At 40.2% G+C, this 16,609-nt stretch overlaps 2 protein-coding genes across 2 annotated transcripts; both read right to left on the reverse strand.

Annotated features, from left to right (window-relative positions):
- Positions 1–3,536: 3,536 nt before the first annotated feature.
- LOC117500535 (protein rapunzel-like) lies at positions 3,537–7,062 on the reverse strand. Its single transcript, XM_034153418.1, has 3 exons — positions 6,974–7,062; positions 5,159–5,655; positions 3,537–5,017 (listed from the first exon to the last, which is right to left on the reverse strand). The coding sequence occupies exons 2-3, from the start codon at positions 5,650–5,652 to the stop codon at positions 4,327–4,329; spliced, it is 1,185 nt and encodes a 394-aa protein (XP_034009309.1). The 5' UTR covers positions 5,653–5,655; positions 6,974–7,062; the 3' UTR covers positions 3,537–4,326.
- Positions 7,063–9,331: 2,269 nt separating this feature from the next.
- On the reverse strand, positions 9,332–16,402 carry LOC117468496 (protein rapunzel-like). The gene is made up of 4 exons (XM_034112650.1): positions 16,284–16,402; positions 15,358–15,435; positions 12,635–12,719; positions 9,332–11,759 (listed from the first exon to the last, which is right to left on the reverse strand). The coding sequence occupies exon 4, from the start codon at positions 11,707–11,709 to the stop codon at positions 11,026–11,028; it is 684 nt and encodes a 227-aa protein (XP_033968541.1). The 5' UTR covers positions 11,710–11,759; positions 12,635–12,719; positions 15,358–15,435; positions 16,284–16,402; the 3' UTR covers positions 9,332–11,025.
- Positions 16,403–16,609: the final 207 nt, after the last annotated feature.

Here is a 16,609-nt window from a genome sequence, read left to right on the forward strand (position 1 = left end):
AAACAAATACTTTTACTGAAGAACTGAACCTAACTTCAATTTGGGGGTACTTGTACTTTACTTGGGTGTTTCAATAGTATGCTACTTCTACTCTTTTAAATTTGAATATTAGACAATAGGTGGTTTTACAGGAAAGTGCAGCACAACACCGTGGGAGGATTGTTCACGGAGTAGACACCTTTTCTACTTTTCGGTCCTGCATTTCTGAGTAATTGTGATGAGATTATTAATTGTGCTCACTCATATATTCTCAGTTCCTACATTTAAATATAATGAAACAGTTTCAATGCCATAAATGAGGGGGTCCCAGGTATCTTTTAAGGGGTCTTTACAGGTAGGGAACCTCTGCTGCAGTCTTTTGTCAGGCAGGATCGTCAGTCCTGATTCCTGGGCTCAGACTTGCAGCGAGTGTGTCACTGAACAAATGTTTTAATGCTTTTTATTGGATTAGTGGGCTCATAGAGCAGCAGGCTGGTCGATGGTCCACTCCGACTGATGGGTAATAGCATTATCCTGCATGGGCCCGTGGATTGGCAGACAGGCGGACAGAGCTATCCTATCATTGATCGGCTCTCCCCTCCAGGGCCACTCTGATGCTAGCCTCCATCCAGGGTTTCATTTGTTTATGAAATATTGATATTGGCTTTCTATCGCCTCTTGGAGATGGGGAGATTCCGCTTGATGGAAATGAAAGCGTTTAGACATGTTGGAAAAAGGTTTTCTGAACTGAAAGTACTTTTTTCTCTGGCAGAGACGTAATCGGTATATTTTTTCCAGAATTACACCATGAAGGCTTTTGCTTTTTGTGCCATATTTCCTTCTTTAAAAGTAAAGTCCCTGCAGAGAAAAGGGAAACATCTGTACCTGCTTCCTTGTAAGTTTTTCTGTAAATCGTAAAGCTCAGCAGTTTCGTGTTACACTGCGATCACTTTACTTTTTAACCGTGTATTGAAGCCTTAAAGTAGAGGTAATCCTTTAAACTACAACACTTTAAACAACCCAAGGCAATGCAGACTTTTATATTTTAATTACTGATCTAAGCAGAAGTACCCATGGTCATCATCAAATACTCAATGCTCACCAACAAGGCCCACAGCAACATTTCAAACATAATGGCTTTTAGATCTGCATGTTGATAGCGCCCTCTGTATGCAAACCACCCCTGTTACCAGTCCCTCACCAGATCTCCCTTTTATTTAGAAAAGCTTTCTTTAACCTTCCCTCAACCACAAAACAAGCTAACTCTGGCTCCCGTGGCGCGAGATGGATGCAGTCGATCTTGTCAGTAAACAGATGCTTTAGTCTTCCCTTAATGACAGTCAGGATTGACGGGCTACCACAGCCAAAGCCTTTTATGCAGGGGAAGAGCCTCTTGGATCAATAGTTGTTACCTAGGCAAAGCCCACACAACCACTAATGAATCCAGTGGCTTACAGAACAGGCTGCTCTACACAGGAGACAAAGCGTGGACATATTTATCACTTTTTGTGGTAATGTGGTATGCATCCAAATATACCCTCCACATTGGATTGAAAGAAACAAAATGAAGAGATTAGTGTGCGTTTTATTAAAATAAATTGTAAATAGAGAGGTGAACAGGCCTATTGTCATGACACTAGAGAGTTTTGTTTGTCGTGTTGTGTTGCAACATGTCAGTGGTCTGTGCTCTGGGACTGGTTCTGTTGTGTTTGAGTCGTCGCTGTCTGGCACACCCATCCGTCTGTCTGCTCCACTTTTTCAGTTTTTAAGCGTAGGATTAAAGTATTGATATATCAAAGGTGGATGTTAGTCACCTGTCTGGGATTTCTAATTATAAAAAGGCTTTGTGCCAACAAGGTAGCAGGTGCAGTGCTGTGTGTTACAGTCCACGAGTATTTAGACAGTGACGCATTTTGCTTTGTTTTTGTTTTGTACTCCAGCATATTTGATTTGGATTAAATAATGATGAGTGACAAAAACTCTTGTCAGGTGTCAAGAGTTGTTTTTTTCAAGATGTTTACAACAATGTTTAACTCGTACCACTTTAATACAGTTCGCCTATTTGTTTATGACAATGCTGGAGACCAATAACAACAAATTATATATCATTTCTGGAAGGTTTTCCAGTTTGAGTTTGAAATTGTCCCTTTATGAAATCCTTACAGAAAGTGTAACAATTAGAATTGATCATCGTACCAGGGGTTTGACTTTTTGGCAATTTGTTGTGTTTTACTTCATTTCGTTTGTATAAAATGAAGAAAGAATATAACATTACTAAGATTTAGGAATGCTTTAATCAGATTGAATTACATACCAGTCAAAAATCTAACTGATCATTTTGAATTGAAATGGGTCTTTCCTATCCACAACACCCTTGTCTTCCCACTAGCAGCTGATTTCCACTGCAGACATAGAAACCTCTCAGATGAGCCAACACACTTCCTCCTGCACTGTGCTGTGTATTACAGATAGCACTTGATGGATTTTGACAGGCTGGATTCACAAGCAGCTAGAGACCCTCCAGATCTACAGAGATATGAAATGATGGCCGTCTCTACTGGCTCTGCACCTATCAGGCATTGTGACAGATACCATCCTGCTAAGCCCAGCACTTTGCTGCTCGTCTGCAGGATATTAGCTCAGCCAAAGGTTATTCATAGACTATCAAACCAGAGCTGCGGTCAGGAAATGCTGACTTGCGTGTAAATATCAATTAAATTAGTCGGAGTGCCTGTTGCTGAGGGTGCACTGCCTCATTTTACTGGCCACAGCCGCTAACAGTGCTGCGTAAATCACATCTGTACAAGAAATAAGAGGCATTTATTAGATTATACGTGTTTACACATTCATTTACTATGCATTTGGTCATTACATGACATATGGCAGAGAAAGATTATGGTAAACATTGATCATGCGCTGATTTTATTGATATAATATCGTTTGAATAATGAAGCTGATGTGGTTTAAGTAATAATACATGACATTTTTATATTAATAAATACTTTGTTGTGATAGATCCTTTGGTGCACAATTAAGTCACTGACAAAAGTCACAGTGGTTTGATGAAATAATCAAAAAATGTGAGTTGTTAGTACAAAATAAATCATAAAAAACATCCACATTTGGCAGAGGATTGAAAACAACAAATCATTTATAATTTAACACCAAATGTTACAAAAATGAAAAGCACAAATGGAGAATCTTGCAGAGGAAACACTACTTATCCCTTGCACAACTTGAGGCACAGCATTGGTAACCAGTGAGGTCTGGTTGTTTTGGTTGGAGGGGTTTGAATGTGTTTGAAACACAAGGCACATTGTGGAGTCTCCGGTGCCAAACTCCAAGCCTCTTGTTTTTCACGCCTGAAAAAGTAACCTCTGCCCCCCCCCCTTTCAGAGTTATGTAGGCCAGCCTGCTCAGCAGAGACAAAATGGGAGCACAGCTCTGTAGATGCAGCCTCAGCAAAACCATCCCTTTAAAGCTGTAGGTGCAGGAGCCATTTCTCATGGGAGACTGGATTATTACCGTATGCAGCTGAGGTAAAAGCATAGACACTCTCCATTATTATATAAGTGGTTAGTGACTCATAATTTACAGATTGATACAAAGCAACACAGCTCAAACATGCAAGCAGTTCATATTCAAACAGCTACAACATAAAATAAATTAACATAAAATGTCTTTATTTTAAATATCTACTGCATAAAGAGTTGACGCAACCCAAAAAGCTAATGAAATTGCTTTTGTGATCAAATCATCTTAAATGAAATTGTTTCTGATAGGGAACCAGTGCATGCTTTACCCAATTTAAAATCAACACACTGCATTGATCTGATGGGAATCATTCTTATGAGTGTTTGGAAACATAAGGATATGTGGTGCTCAGAATTCAGTCAACAGTCAGATACAACTGAATAAAGGTGAAATTATTTACATCTATAAAAGTTCCAAAGAGAAAGGTATTTATGTGTACACCAGGTCAATACAATTTTATTTATGACAGTATCAAGTAGGGGTGTCTTACTGCAATATATATGTATTGATAACTGATATTTCAGAAATTAAATATTGATATGCTGTTAACAATACACTTATAATACAGAATGTTGTGTATGTAAATACTCAAATCTTAAATCATTTTAAGTGTGTCTCCCTGCTATACACACAAATAAGTGTAATTCATTGGTTTAAAAAAAGACAAAATGTATAATAATCAAGGTCAACGATTGAATTATACTGACAACATAATTCCTTTTTTCCCCCCAAACAGTTCCACAGATTGTATTATTATATATGTTTTGCCATGATAATCATCTGTATAACCTTAAAACCGTACACCTGTCTGCTTTACTCTGAGTGCACACACACTGCCACATTCTTGTGTCTCTCCCAGTAGTGACAGTCTTCCGGAAAGCTCCACGCAGCTGCAGACTCCTTGTGGCGACTGACGGCGTGAACAACAAACCCACACAGCTGCTTCTCCAACACCTCCACCACCGCCGGGGCGTTCCCCTTCTTCCCCTGGCCCTCCATCACCTGCTGGATGCAGCCCCGAGGCACCGGCTGCGGTTTGGTGCTGTACGACACCACCAGGTTGATGTTGTTCACCTGCAGCACCTCGAACCAGTTCTGCCCCGCCACGTGGTGGAAATGCTCCCCTGCTCTCCAGTTCCGGTAGGTGCTTCCTGAGTGGTTGATGAGCCGCACCGACCAGCTAACCCAATCATACTTCTTCACCAAGAACTCCAGAAGCTGCTGAGTTGTATCTTGCAGATTATCGCCTTCCTTTTCTTGCAGGAGGTGTTTGGCATCTAGTTTTGCTTGCTCTGGGAAAGCAGCGATGCACAACTCGATGTTGGTCTTCATCCTGGACTCTGCTTCTTCAATTTTGCTGCTCCACTCTTGGATTTTGTCATCTTCTTCATCTTGGCGCTGGGTTAAGGCACAGTGGCCCAGCAGAGCAATCAGGCCCAGACAGAAGAGCTCCTTCATCCGGACACAGAAATCTTCCAGGAGACGACGGTTCCTCGCTACATACCTGGAAAACAAAATAACTATTTACATGTACTGTATGTCATATAGTGCTCCAACCAGATAAACCTGCAGTGTTGTTGACAAAGACATAGGAGAACCAAAGAACTGCAATTAATCAAAAACAGGATCAAATATAACAACGTACCTTTCCACTAACTCTAAAACGGACTCTCCAAAGCTGTTTGTCCCCATCAGAGCATCATACAGCACAAACAGGTTCTTCTCTCCTCCGGTTTTGGCAAAGTGCTCCACAAAAAGTCTGGTCTTCACCTCCCTGAACTGCGGTTTTGCCTCCAAGATGTCCATATACTTCCGAAACTGGTTCCTAATGTTCTCCTCCACAGAGAAGTACTGGGAATCCAGTCTCCCCTTCTTGATCTCGCAGTCGATGTCTTCCAGTTGTGTGGAGAGCACGTCAAGCTTGTTCCTCACCGCCAGGAACTGCTCCTTGACGTAGAAGACCTCTTTGCTGAGGACATTGTCTAAGGCCAGGCGAAGGACGGGAGCGGCGGCCTCACAGAGCGGGAAGAGCTCGCCCACAGCGCTGGCCAACACCTCGGACCCCTTCTCAAACATGTCCATCACTGCCTCGATGGCCTCCTTTTTCTGGGCCACAGCCCTTTCAAGTGGACTGCTCATGGTCTGAGACACAGAAGGAACAACATCTGATGTCAAACATAAAAGAAGGATGTGATAAAATTGGAGTCTTATTCTGTTTATTCATGAAAAAAGACAGTTTTTTGTGAGCAGTTAAATGCAAGAAGTGTTTTCCCTGTAAAAACCTCAGATTGTTTGTTTATCTATCTAATAACTGTTACTGTAGCTGTACCTCTTCTAGCCTCTATTTCACCAAAAGAAAGCAAAGTTCAAATATGAGGGCCAAATAAACAACACTATAATTGTGTAACAGAGCAACTTACTAAAAGTAACTATACAAATAGAAGAGAAGTTAAATGATTTTCAAAGACTCTTGATCTCATTTTCCTCTGGAATATGAGATAATTTCCCATAAAGCACACAGTAGTATGAAGGAGCTTTCCTCTTTATTACAAAAGTTATCAAATACATTGGTGAACAGTTATTCCATTATTTCAGAGCTGAAATAATGAGTCAATTTGTCAACAGACTGCTGCTCCTCTAATGAGAGGATTTGCTGTTTTTCTTTGTCTTATGTGATGATTTTGGTCTATTTTTGGACATTTCAAACAATTGGCAAATAATAATAAAATAGACATTAACGCAGCCATGGAATATGTTTACTCAAAGTTGTCAAAGATATCTGTTTTTGTTCATTTGGGAGATAAATATGAAGGTGAATAATGTCAGGCTCAAATGGAGAAGATTTAAATGATAAACATATCTGTACCTTGACCCTGTCAGTTGTGACAAGGTGATTCATATTCTAAACCTCCCCACCCAGAAGATTGCAGGTAATGATGTCATATAAACAAAATGGGGGCCTGGATGAGAAAATGACATACATGCCCTTGTCTGCATGTGTCTCATTTCAGAGTAGAGCAAGGCCAAACCATAGTTTAAATCCCCTTTCATCCTCCATGCTATACCTGACATCCATAAATGACCTCCTCTCTGTGCAGATGTTTGTCTGAGGATGAACTCCAGATGCTGCGTCACCCTACTCAACAGATGATCATCAATTGCGTTCATTCGTTTAAAAACAACACTATATCTCTCTTATGCTATATTTATATTTAAGTGTAACAAATAACGACCACTGGAAATCCTTTAGTTGGTTAAAAAATAGTGCATTATAAAGAAAATCGTAAAAAAGGTTTGTCATGTGTCCAAACGGCACCCTGTTTAACTGTCATGCGCAACTGCAGGTCTTTTTACGCACAAATCCCCTGAGCGCATCGGGCACACCTTAGAGCATATTTACCCCTTGGATGTAAGATAAGGACATTCATCACATTCCTATAATAAGAGCGTTGTTCTGTACCTGAACGAAACGGCTCTGCTGCTCCTTCACGCCTGATGAGCAACAACAGCTGCAAATAAGTCGTTTTTTTTTTTTCTTCAAGTCTGAGAAAATTCCCACGGTTCTCTCATCCACTGTGGAGCTGAACAGGGGTCCAAAAACAGGATCCAGAGAGGAAGGCAAAATGCGCACTGAATATCTGCAAAGGAGAGAGAGAATGGAGAGAGAGGAGACGTTGAGAGAGAAAAGGAGAGAGAGAGAGACAGGCGCAAACTGCAAGAGGTGAAATATGTGGTCGGTTCCATTTTCCTCTCAGTCTCCATGTCAGCACGAAAGGAGGATTCAGTCTCCTCTCAACATCACAAATAAATATGTTTTGCTTTTCATCATTTCCAACATTTTTTCGACGGATTTTGCCTAAGAGGTCTCTTGCGCTTTTGGTGCAAATGTCTCATTCCCATGATGTGCCTTAGCTGTTGTTCCATGTAGAAAGGATCCCAACTTGAGGTAAGACATCGATAAACTATTGTTATGTTGTCTTTTCAGTGTTAAAATACGATGATTTTATGTATTTATTTGTTTTATCAGTACAATGACTGTATCTAAAATAATACATGGATGTGCTCTACACACAGCTGTGGCGTGAAATACACGTTTGAATTCAAAATATGTTATATATTAATATAAATGTTAATGTGCAGGGATGTGTCAACCACACAGTGTTTATTTATAACTACAGATGTGTGCCACCTCTCTCCACCCAGATGTGGAATACATATATTATGTCAGGGTCAATAATGTTCACTAATGTAATCGATAATGTTCAATTCAAATCGAAGTTAAAAACGATTTCAGTATTTGTATGTATTAGTCAAAGGACTTTATGAGGATTACATTAAACCTCACATCCCCTCATCTGCGCGCACACGACGCACCCTGTGAGAGCCTTATCTGAACCTCCCTTAAAAAGAAAAATCATTACGCAAATCGTTTCTCCTCCAAACCACGAAGAGACTCACGTCATCTATGATGGTGTCTTTTAGAATCATGCGCTACACTTTACTCATGTTTTTTAATAATAAACAATTGTTTTCTTCAGATAGAAATGGATTATCCGAAACGAGCTCGTGTCAGGGAGAGAGAACTGAGCTCCATCACATGGTAGACTACGTGCTCTGGTGGCTTCAGAGACACTCATCACTCAGTCTGTGGGGCAGGTAAGCACCTTACATCTTTGTTTCTCAGTAATCTGCATTTCCAACGCCTGCAATGCACATTGTCTTGTTTCGGTTCCCCAACTCTAAGCTGTTAGTCAAACCTGCTCAGCTGGAAAAAGACGAGGGCCATTCCAGAGGCATTACATGCCCATGTGCCCATTTTACTTCACCTGAAGCAGAGGCTTAGCCCCCCTTTGAGCCTCCTCATCAATTAGTTCTGATTGTCTTATAGTGTGGACCTTAAGAAGGACGTAGGCTTTAATAGCTTGTCAGTTCTGAGACGCAGGTGTGATGCTTCAGTCCCGAGGGCCCTCGGGGAGTTCAGTGGAAACAGGTGTAATGGTGGAGCAAGCGAAGTACTCACGCCCTCTTGTGTGCACATCAGCAAACTGCACTTTAACGTCCCTTCTTTGACATCAGAATCAGAATACCTTTATTCGTCCCACAGAGGGGACATTTACAACAGAGGGGACATTTACAAGAAGATATTTTATCTAAAATGATATACACTTAATATTAATGAAGGTTTCTGATTTTCCAGAAACCAACGACACTAGAATTTGGGCAAATAGTATAATATACAAGTTCCTTAAAATGTTTACATTGAGAGGAAAAAACGTTTCAATGAAAGCGAATTAAACTAAAACAAATTACCCCAAAAACCTAGTTTTGTAGGTTTATAACAATTGTTTGGCATTTAAATACAATATTCTCCATTTTCATTTCACTGTTTGGGTTTTCTCCATTATGTGTTTTCTTCATTATGTGTTTTCTTGTCAGTGGAGAGTACTACTTAAGATTAACGCTTGTTGTTTGGTCGTAGAGGTTTATACTTGTTAGGGGGTGTGTACATTTCTGACGAAAAAAAGGCCGATATTTAATGTTTATATTCCATTACATTTTCTATTGAAAAACGAGGACATTCTGTACACAATAGCTATAAAATATACTTTTTTTCCTACCCATACTTGTAACATATCTTTGGCCCTTTTTGATGTTTTTGAGTAATTCATTGGAATTAAGTTAAATATACTATATGACTAAATACAAATGGCCATCCAAAAATTATATATAATATTTGACTCTCAGCCGGCGTTTCAGTTAATCCCAGGATGGGATGGGGTTGAGGTCAGGTCTTAAATAATTGACAACTCCATATCAGTAATATTCACTCATGTTTATTTATAGTGGTACATATACAACCAGACATCAAAGATTCATAACAAAAAAACGCAACATATTCACATATATTTCAAAAAAGCCTTGAGGTTCTCATAATATTCCTCCATATCGACAGCATTCTGACTGAGTTCACGTAGCGTAAACTGAATCTGTTGTAACAATAAGAGTTGGCGCAAAGCCACAGAACGATAAACCACTTAGGAGTTATGTGTTGAGGGGATGAGAGTAAAAAGGACTAGAAATGTGTAAAGTATGAAAAACGTATGGGAAGTAAAGACATGATGATCATCAGATATTGTGTTTCACATGTTTAGCTGACCCACCTGGTACTATTGATAAGACCCGTTGCGAAAACAAACAAAGAAAATAGACAAACACTTACAAAAAGGACTTTAACCACGACTTTGACATATGAACTGTAGTGTATAAACCATTCCGAACATAGTGTTGCACACTGATAGTTAAATGATTAAGATAAACAAAACTAAATAATACAAAACTTGCACATTTAGGCACTATATGGTCAGAGTTGGTCAGATGAGGAATTAAATGAGAAAAGAAAATAACTTTTACCTTTTGTATAAAATATAAGGGTCTATTTGGCTCTACAGCAAAAACCAACCCATTTATAATTGTATCTATATATTAAAACCCTACTTGGTGCACCTCTTGCACGTTATGGATAATTAAAGAGTGGAAGGATGCATCCAGTTATATTACACTTTCCTTAAATAGCACATTTAGAAAGTAAATGATCTGTTTATGAATATAAATCAATCACGGCGAGTGACGTCATGCACTGTGTATACTGAACTCCATGCATGGAAAACAAACAATCTGTGGCACATGTTTAGTTAATTAAATCATTTATAGTGTGTGATAATGATTATATGATTTCATATCTGGTACATTCATAGCTCTGGAAACTTTGATATTTGTTCCATGTTTTGGTTTGTTTGCTCTTTCTGTTATAACTTGATTGATAGCTCAACCTGTCTTATAGAAGTTGTTCGACATCTGCATAAAGATGATGTAGCCTTATATAGCTTGGAGGATGTCACGAGGCCCTCTAGTGGAGTAACATTGTAATGAAGCTTGTTTCCTGTTCCTCTTTAAACTTGCATGGCCAGGCTCGTTGTCAATGCCAACCAACTTGTAGTGTAATACAAAAGAAAGTGCATAATGCGGGGGACGTTTTGCAATATCACAAACTGAATCTACATACATTTATGTTAAAGACTGAGTTACAGATGTCTGTGATATCTTGCGTGATATAAAGCCTGTTATGTCACTACATTGCTAAAAATGTAGCTTTCAGAGTAGATTCATGATTAATGATAATGCTCCCATGTCCTATTTGTCTTAGTGTTCTCAATCAATTCAAACTACTGTAGTGCTTTCCGAATTCATCACATAACTTTTTTATATAGCAAATGTAGTGACATAATTTAGAGTTCTTTACCTTGGACAGAACATACATGCCCGTGACTCAAAGAGCAAAGTTTGGAGGAAAGAATGAGGCACATTGTTGCTTTTTATCACTGGGCTATCAAGCAGTGAACGTAGATGTTATGAAAAGTGCTTACTGGGAGAGAAAAAGCTGAGAGGACTGAGTTACAGAGGGAATGTGGACATGCAAGTCCTGAATATGAAGGAAAAGCAGCTCCTTCTTCTTCATTTGCACCTGCGAAGCGCCTCCTGCATCTTCTCTTGCACGTGCTCCATCTTCTCGGCCCACTCCTCGGTCAGGCCCTCCTCGTCGTCTCCGATGACGGCGGCGTATCCCATGAGGGCGATGAGGCCGATGCAGAACAGATATGTGAGGCGTGTGCAGAGGCGCTCCATGGTGCGGCGGTCGCCTTGCGAGTGCTTCAGGTACACCTCCAGGATGGGTCTGCTGAAGAGCTTGGGTTTGCCCACCACGCCGTCATACAGCGTGTGCAGGTTCTGGTCTCCCAAGTCATTGGAATAGCTGTCTTCGAAGTCGCCCTTCTTGCGTTCGCAGTGCTCCGGCCGCGCCTCCACCATCTCCATGAACTTCCTGAACTGGTTCTTCAGGTTCTCCTCCACGCGGCAGTACTGGCCGTCCAGCGTTTCTTTCTTGATCTGAACCAGCGTGTTGCGGTTCATCTGAGAGAGCTCGTCCAGCGCTCGATTGACTGAGCCAAACTCACGCTTCAGGGTGCGGATGTCCTCGTCGTCGACGTGGTGCAGCACCACCCGGATCAGGGAACCTGCCACGCCAAAAATGGGGTTGACCACAGCTGCTGCTGAGGAGATGGTGGCCACACACTGGAGCACTTTGACCAGGCCCTGTTTCAGCTTAGCCCGGTCCTCAAGGATCTCCTCTTCCATCATGATGTCCCCGCGCTGCAGATGTTGAGGTCACTGCGTGCAGATGTGGATGTCTGTGGAGAATATGGGAGAAAAAACATCACAGTTTACTATTACTGATGGTTTTAGGATGCTACAGCCACAGCCATCAAAAGAAGGCTTTTTGTTGTTTATGGGACATAAAGCATCATTTTGTACACGAGCTGTTTATCAGTTCTTTATTCAGTTGCTTTGTTATTAAAGGTGGGGTAGGTAAGTTTGAGAAACCGGCTCGAGATCGCTAGAATTTGAAAATACACAACCGGAGAAAATCTGCCACTTCCTTATAGAGCCCCTCCTCCAACACACACGAACGCGCACATGACCAATGAGGGCACGAGATAAGTTTGTGCACAGATGGAAGGCTGACAGGCAGGTAGGCCATCCAGTTATTTTAGCGGGGCCGGCTAAAATGATTGGTCGTGCTTTTTACAGTACTACGGCTTCCACAGAGGACATTTTTTTTTAATGGATTTTTTGTCAAAGCACTTAAGATATCCATTGCTATCGGGATGTTAAGAGCATTCCATGGAATATAACAAAAAGTGTATCTCGAGCCGGTTTCTCAAACTTACATACCCTACCTTTAACTGTGGATGTTGTGTTTGAAAGAAGTTTGTATTTTTTGGGAGATATGAATGTTTTTATCACAGTTTACAATAGTATTCTAATGATTATTCCAAATCCTTGACAATTTTATTTATCAGATTCATAGAAGAAAGCAAATTAACGCTTTATAATAATTAGTAACTGATTCTCCCAGTTCCTTTCAGACTGATATATTTTCATACTACTTAGACAGATGCATAGTTAATACGAATCTCACAGCAGTTTGACATGATATTCCATCATAGAAAACAAATGATGTTGTAAAAAGACTGATTTGTAACAGTTGAAAAGAGCATCTTACATCAGATTTCCTCTGCTCAGCTCGCACTGGATTCTGGTCCTGCAGTTGCTACAGTAAGGGACACCAGTCCTTATAAGGGTGATTCCTGAAACAAAAGACAGCCAAAGATTCAGACACAAGACTCACATGATTCAAATATATCCAACACATTGGATGTTGGCTCATTGTGTCTCTATGAAACCAGGAAGTGAACTGATCTTTCTCCCTTGCTGGTTGCAGCTTTCAGCAGTGAAGGAGTTAACAGCCTCTGCTCTTCAGTGTGACGGAGCTTTATTCAGCACTCCAGCCTTTCAGCACCAGGCTGCTCTCTGTGTGTTCCTATGGGCTGAGCCGATAGCTCCTCAGCAGCAGCAGGAGCGAGCTAAAGGAGTGACGGCATGTTAAGTTGCTAGCAGCAGCTAATGGGCGGGACAGAGAGCTGCAGCAGTACACTGGAAAAACAAATATTCTACAGCTGACTGAGCTGTAAGACTTGTTTACTACCTAACAATAGATACCGTACAGAAAAGGTACATGATTACAAGCAGGTTTAGAGGAAGGATTTGGATGTTTAAAGTAAACTGTATGTGAGCTGCTGAAGGCTACAAGAGGGAGCAGTAAAATCTCTTGTTGACACTTGACACTTGTGTTTGTAAAAACAGGATTATACAGGGGTATTTCTCTACAAACACAAGCACAGTGACATCAGCTACTGAGGTAAATGTGGTTCATGGACTCAGAGCACTGAAAAAGAAAAGAGTGTTTGTGTGAAGCACTCTGTTATCTTACACTTCAGAAATGGCTCGGCTGTGTGCTCTGGTACTACAGACACATACCACTCTGAGATTACAAAATACTCACAAAGATACTAAAAACACAGAGGATGACCACAAGGCTGAGCATATTCAAACATGACCAGAGACTGAAATGAGGAGACAGGTGTGAGTTTCTGTTTTGTTTTTACAGAATCTATTTTTAAAATACCCATGTCAACCAGAGAGGGCAGTAATTTACCTATAAGGACTAAACAGCCATAATGTCCTCCCTCTGATTTCAGCACCATCACTGTGGACTGAAAGAAATGACGCTCAGGAGCAGGATTTAACCCTTTAGATTCTGATTGACTCAAAATGTTGTGTTTAAATGCACAAATCCAACAACAAAATAGGCATATGTTGGTCTTATTCAAACACTGGGGTTGACTACACATAAGTAATGTTATACAATGTTGTAAGATGCTTCTTAAAATAAAACTAGTGCTCAATATTGTCCTATCATAAACACGGTCTCTCAGTATTTGTGCTAAAAGACATCTGCTCTGCCCATAGATATGCCTTTTTTTGGGTTGCTTTTTCCCATTATGACTGTGGATAAAATGTGTTTGCTTAATAATTGACAAAAAATGATCAACAAATGTTTACTTCAATGTGTTTTACTTCTGTGTGTCCTTGTTTTCACAGAGGATGCTTTAAAAACAGAAACCACTCCATGTCTCACCAGATGACGGCAGACTGCAGGAGGAGATGCAGGTAATGAAAGGGTTAATTACAGCTAATTTTACACATATACCCATTTCAAATCTTATATTTAATGGTGATATTTTTTCACAGTACTGGTTATTATATTCGATACTGTATATCTATATCAAAAAGGTGAAGCTTTTGGAGACTTGGGCAGCTTCATAATAATCTGCATTACAGAATTAACCCTTTGTGCAAAAATAAATGATGTTTAAATGTAATCGTCACCTTCAAAGACATGTCTTAACGAGTGAGCTTGATTAATTTGTGCCATTTTTTTTATGAATCTGAAGACAGTTAAGGATTCATGTTTAATCATATTGGTTTTGTAATTAAGTAAGATAATATTAATAAAGGGTAAATAAACAAAATGCATGTCTTTGTGGGTTAACCAATCACTGATCTGCAGCAACATGGCCTTTAGTGAATTCACTTTCACATCACACCCACATGCATTAGGAAAGTCTTGGCTCAAAATGTTGCATGATTTCAACATTTTTGTGTCTCTATGCTTAAACCACCCATAAGAAAATATAAATGTACAGTTATATTGGGAGAAACATTTGACTTAGTGTAAATAAAACAGTCTGTCTAATCAGGAAGTGGCAGGCAGCTCTCACCTGGCTTCCCTGCAGTGGAGTGGCCATCTTGAATGTTTTCTAAAATAGCAGCAATGCTAGGCTAATCCACATTTACACGTTATATTCTTTTTAAATTATTCCCAAAGTGCGTATTTTATGTTTTCATTACTTATTTGAATGATTTCCTGACACTTCTTCATGTTAAATGACAGTTTGCTCTCTTTTTACAGATCACAGCCTGTTTGGCAGTTGGGACACTTTTACTAAGGAAGTGTACACCCTTGAGGCTGCTGCAGTTTAAACAATAACTATATTAATGAGACTAACATACAACAATGAAGTATCTTCCGGAGTTCTTCTGTTTCGTGAGTACTAAAACAAATAAAACAGCCTCTCTCCTAACAGCTCAGGCCCAGGCAGCTGCCTTCCTGCCCAGCTATGGCTCCCCCTAGCCGTGCCTCCATGTTTCCTTGTTAATGCACACCATAATGCCCTGACCCACCCTGATCTATTACACAGCAAATACACCAAAATATACCTGAAAACCTCACTTTCTTCGTCTAAATGTGTAGTATATAGCCTCCATCTGCCTCTAAGCCAACATTGGGCAGCATTGGTAACAGCAGAAGAGAGGATTTCTTACCTTTTGAGAGTGGCTATGGTTATACCTCCCTCTCCAAAGTCTCTACTTCGACAGCCTCCTTCTTCTTCCCAGCAATCCCTGCAAAAAAGGACACTTCCATGTAAGTTGAACATGTAGGGGTGATCAAATTGAACTTGACTAATTTGTAAGAGCCCAGAAAGACCTCAAAACCCAGGAATGGCCATTTTGGAACCAAATAGAAATATTCTCCATATTTAAATTTTAAAATAGCATGTTAATGGCATTAAACAGCAAAACCCACTCCTCAAATACACCATGTACCACCCCTATGTTTTCCACTTATTATGGTCCATCCAGTAGTCATACAGTTGATACTGAAGGGCGATTGTTAGTTGGTGCGCAGCTGAACTCTCAGGCGCATTTTGCTGCCTGTTGTGCGTTTGCCAAGCCCCAGAGCGTCTTGTAGAGCCTAGAAATAGACCATTGGTTGTATTTATGAATCAATTGGACCCTTTTCTTGTGAACTAGACCAAAAAAACAGAAGAAAAATATTTTTATGAGCGTAGAATCCAACCAGCCAAAGGGAGCTCTTTGGATCCAAATGGGTTTCTCCAAAAGTGCACAGGTGCATCCAAAGGCACAGAGAGCCCTTAAAGGCTTCAGGAGGGAAACCAAGTAAGTTTGCCTGACTTAAAAGGTAATTATAACAACACTTTTCTTTAAATCTTACAAATTAAATAAAAAAATCAAGAGCTACACGTCAATTTTAGAGTAAAATGTACCAAATGGTGCAGCTAGCACTACAGACCGTAGAGTAAATACTTTAACGTGTTTAAAGATGTGAATTACTTAAATATATTTGTGTTAATACTAGCAGTACTATAACATATCCTCAACAATTGTAATTATGTTCTATTGGACCAACAGAAGCAACCAAAGAGTCAAAACCTGAGCTACAAACGCACCCATTCAGTGCGCCAAAGTAGTCTTAGTCTGGTCCTTTATCCAAACCTGAACAAGCAGTAGTTCGGTCCTGCAGCATAAAAATAGTAAAAGCTCCAGAAAATCCAGTGGATGCTTGTGTGGGGGATGACGATGACGACGGTTGAAGCTGTTTAACCCTAAATAAACCTCTATGCAAATTATGTCGGCAGCTGCCAGCAAAGCGTCAAAGGACAATCCTGTTCCCTTCAGAGCCTGTGATGTCTGTGATGTTTACGTCGTGTATTACAACAACACGTAGTAGCCACAAATATGATGGGCGTCTGCCTCGTTGCGTGTCCAGACCTGA

This window comes from Trematomus bernacchii, unplaced genomic scaffold (assembly GCF_902827165.1).
Source record: "Trematomus bernacchii unplaced genomic scaffold, fTreBer1.1, whole genome shotgun sequence".
In the NCBI taxonomy this organism is placed as follows: Eukaryota; Metazoa; Chordata; class Actinopteri; order Perciformes; family Nototheniidae; genus Trematomus; species Trematomus bernacchii.

Coding starts and splice junctions, on each gene's coding strand:
- LOC117468496 (XM_034112650.1), bottom strand. CDS start 11,709: ATGATGGAAGAGGAGATCCTTGAGGACCGGGCTAAGCTGAAACAGGGC.
- LOC117500535 (XM_034153418.1), bottom strand. CDS start 5,652: ATGAGCAGTCCACTTGAAAGGGCTGTGGCCCAGAAAAAGGAGGCCATC. Junction 5,018..5,158: donor GTTTTAGAGTTAGTGGAAAG/GTACGTTGTTAT, acceptor TTTGTTTTCCAG/GTATGTAGCGAGGAACCGTC.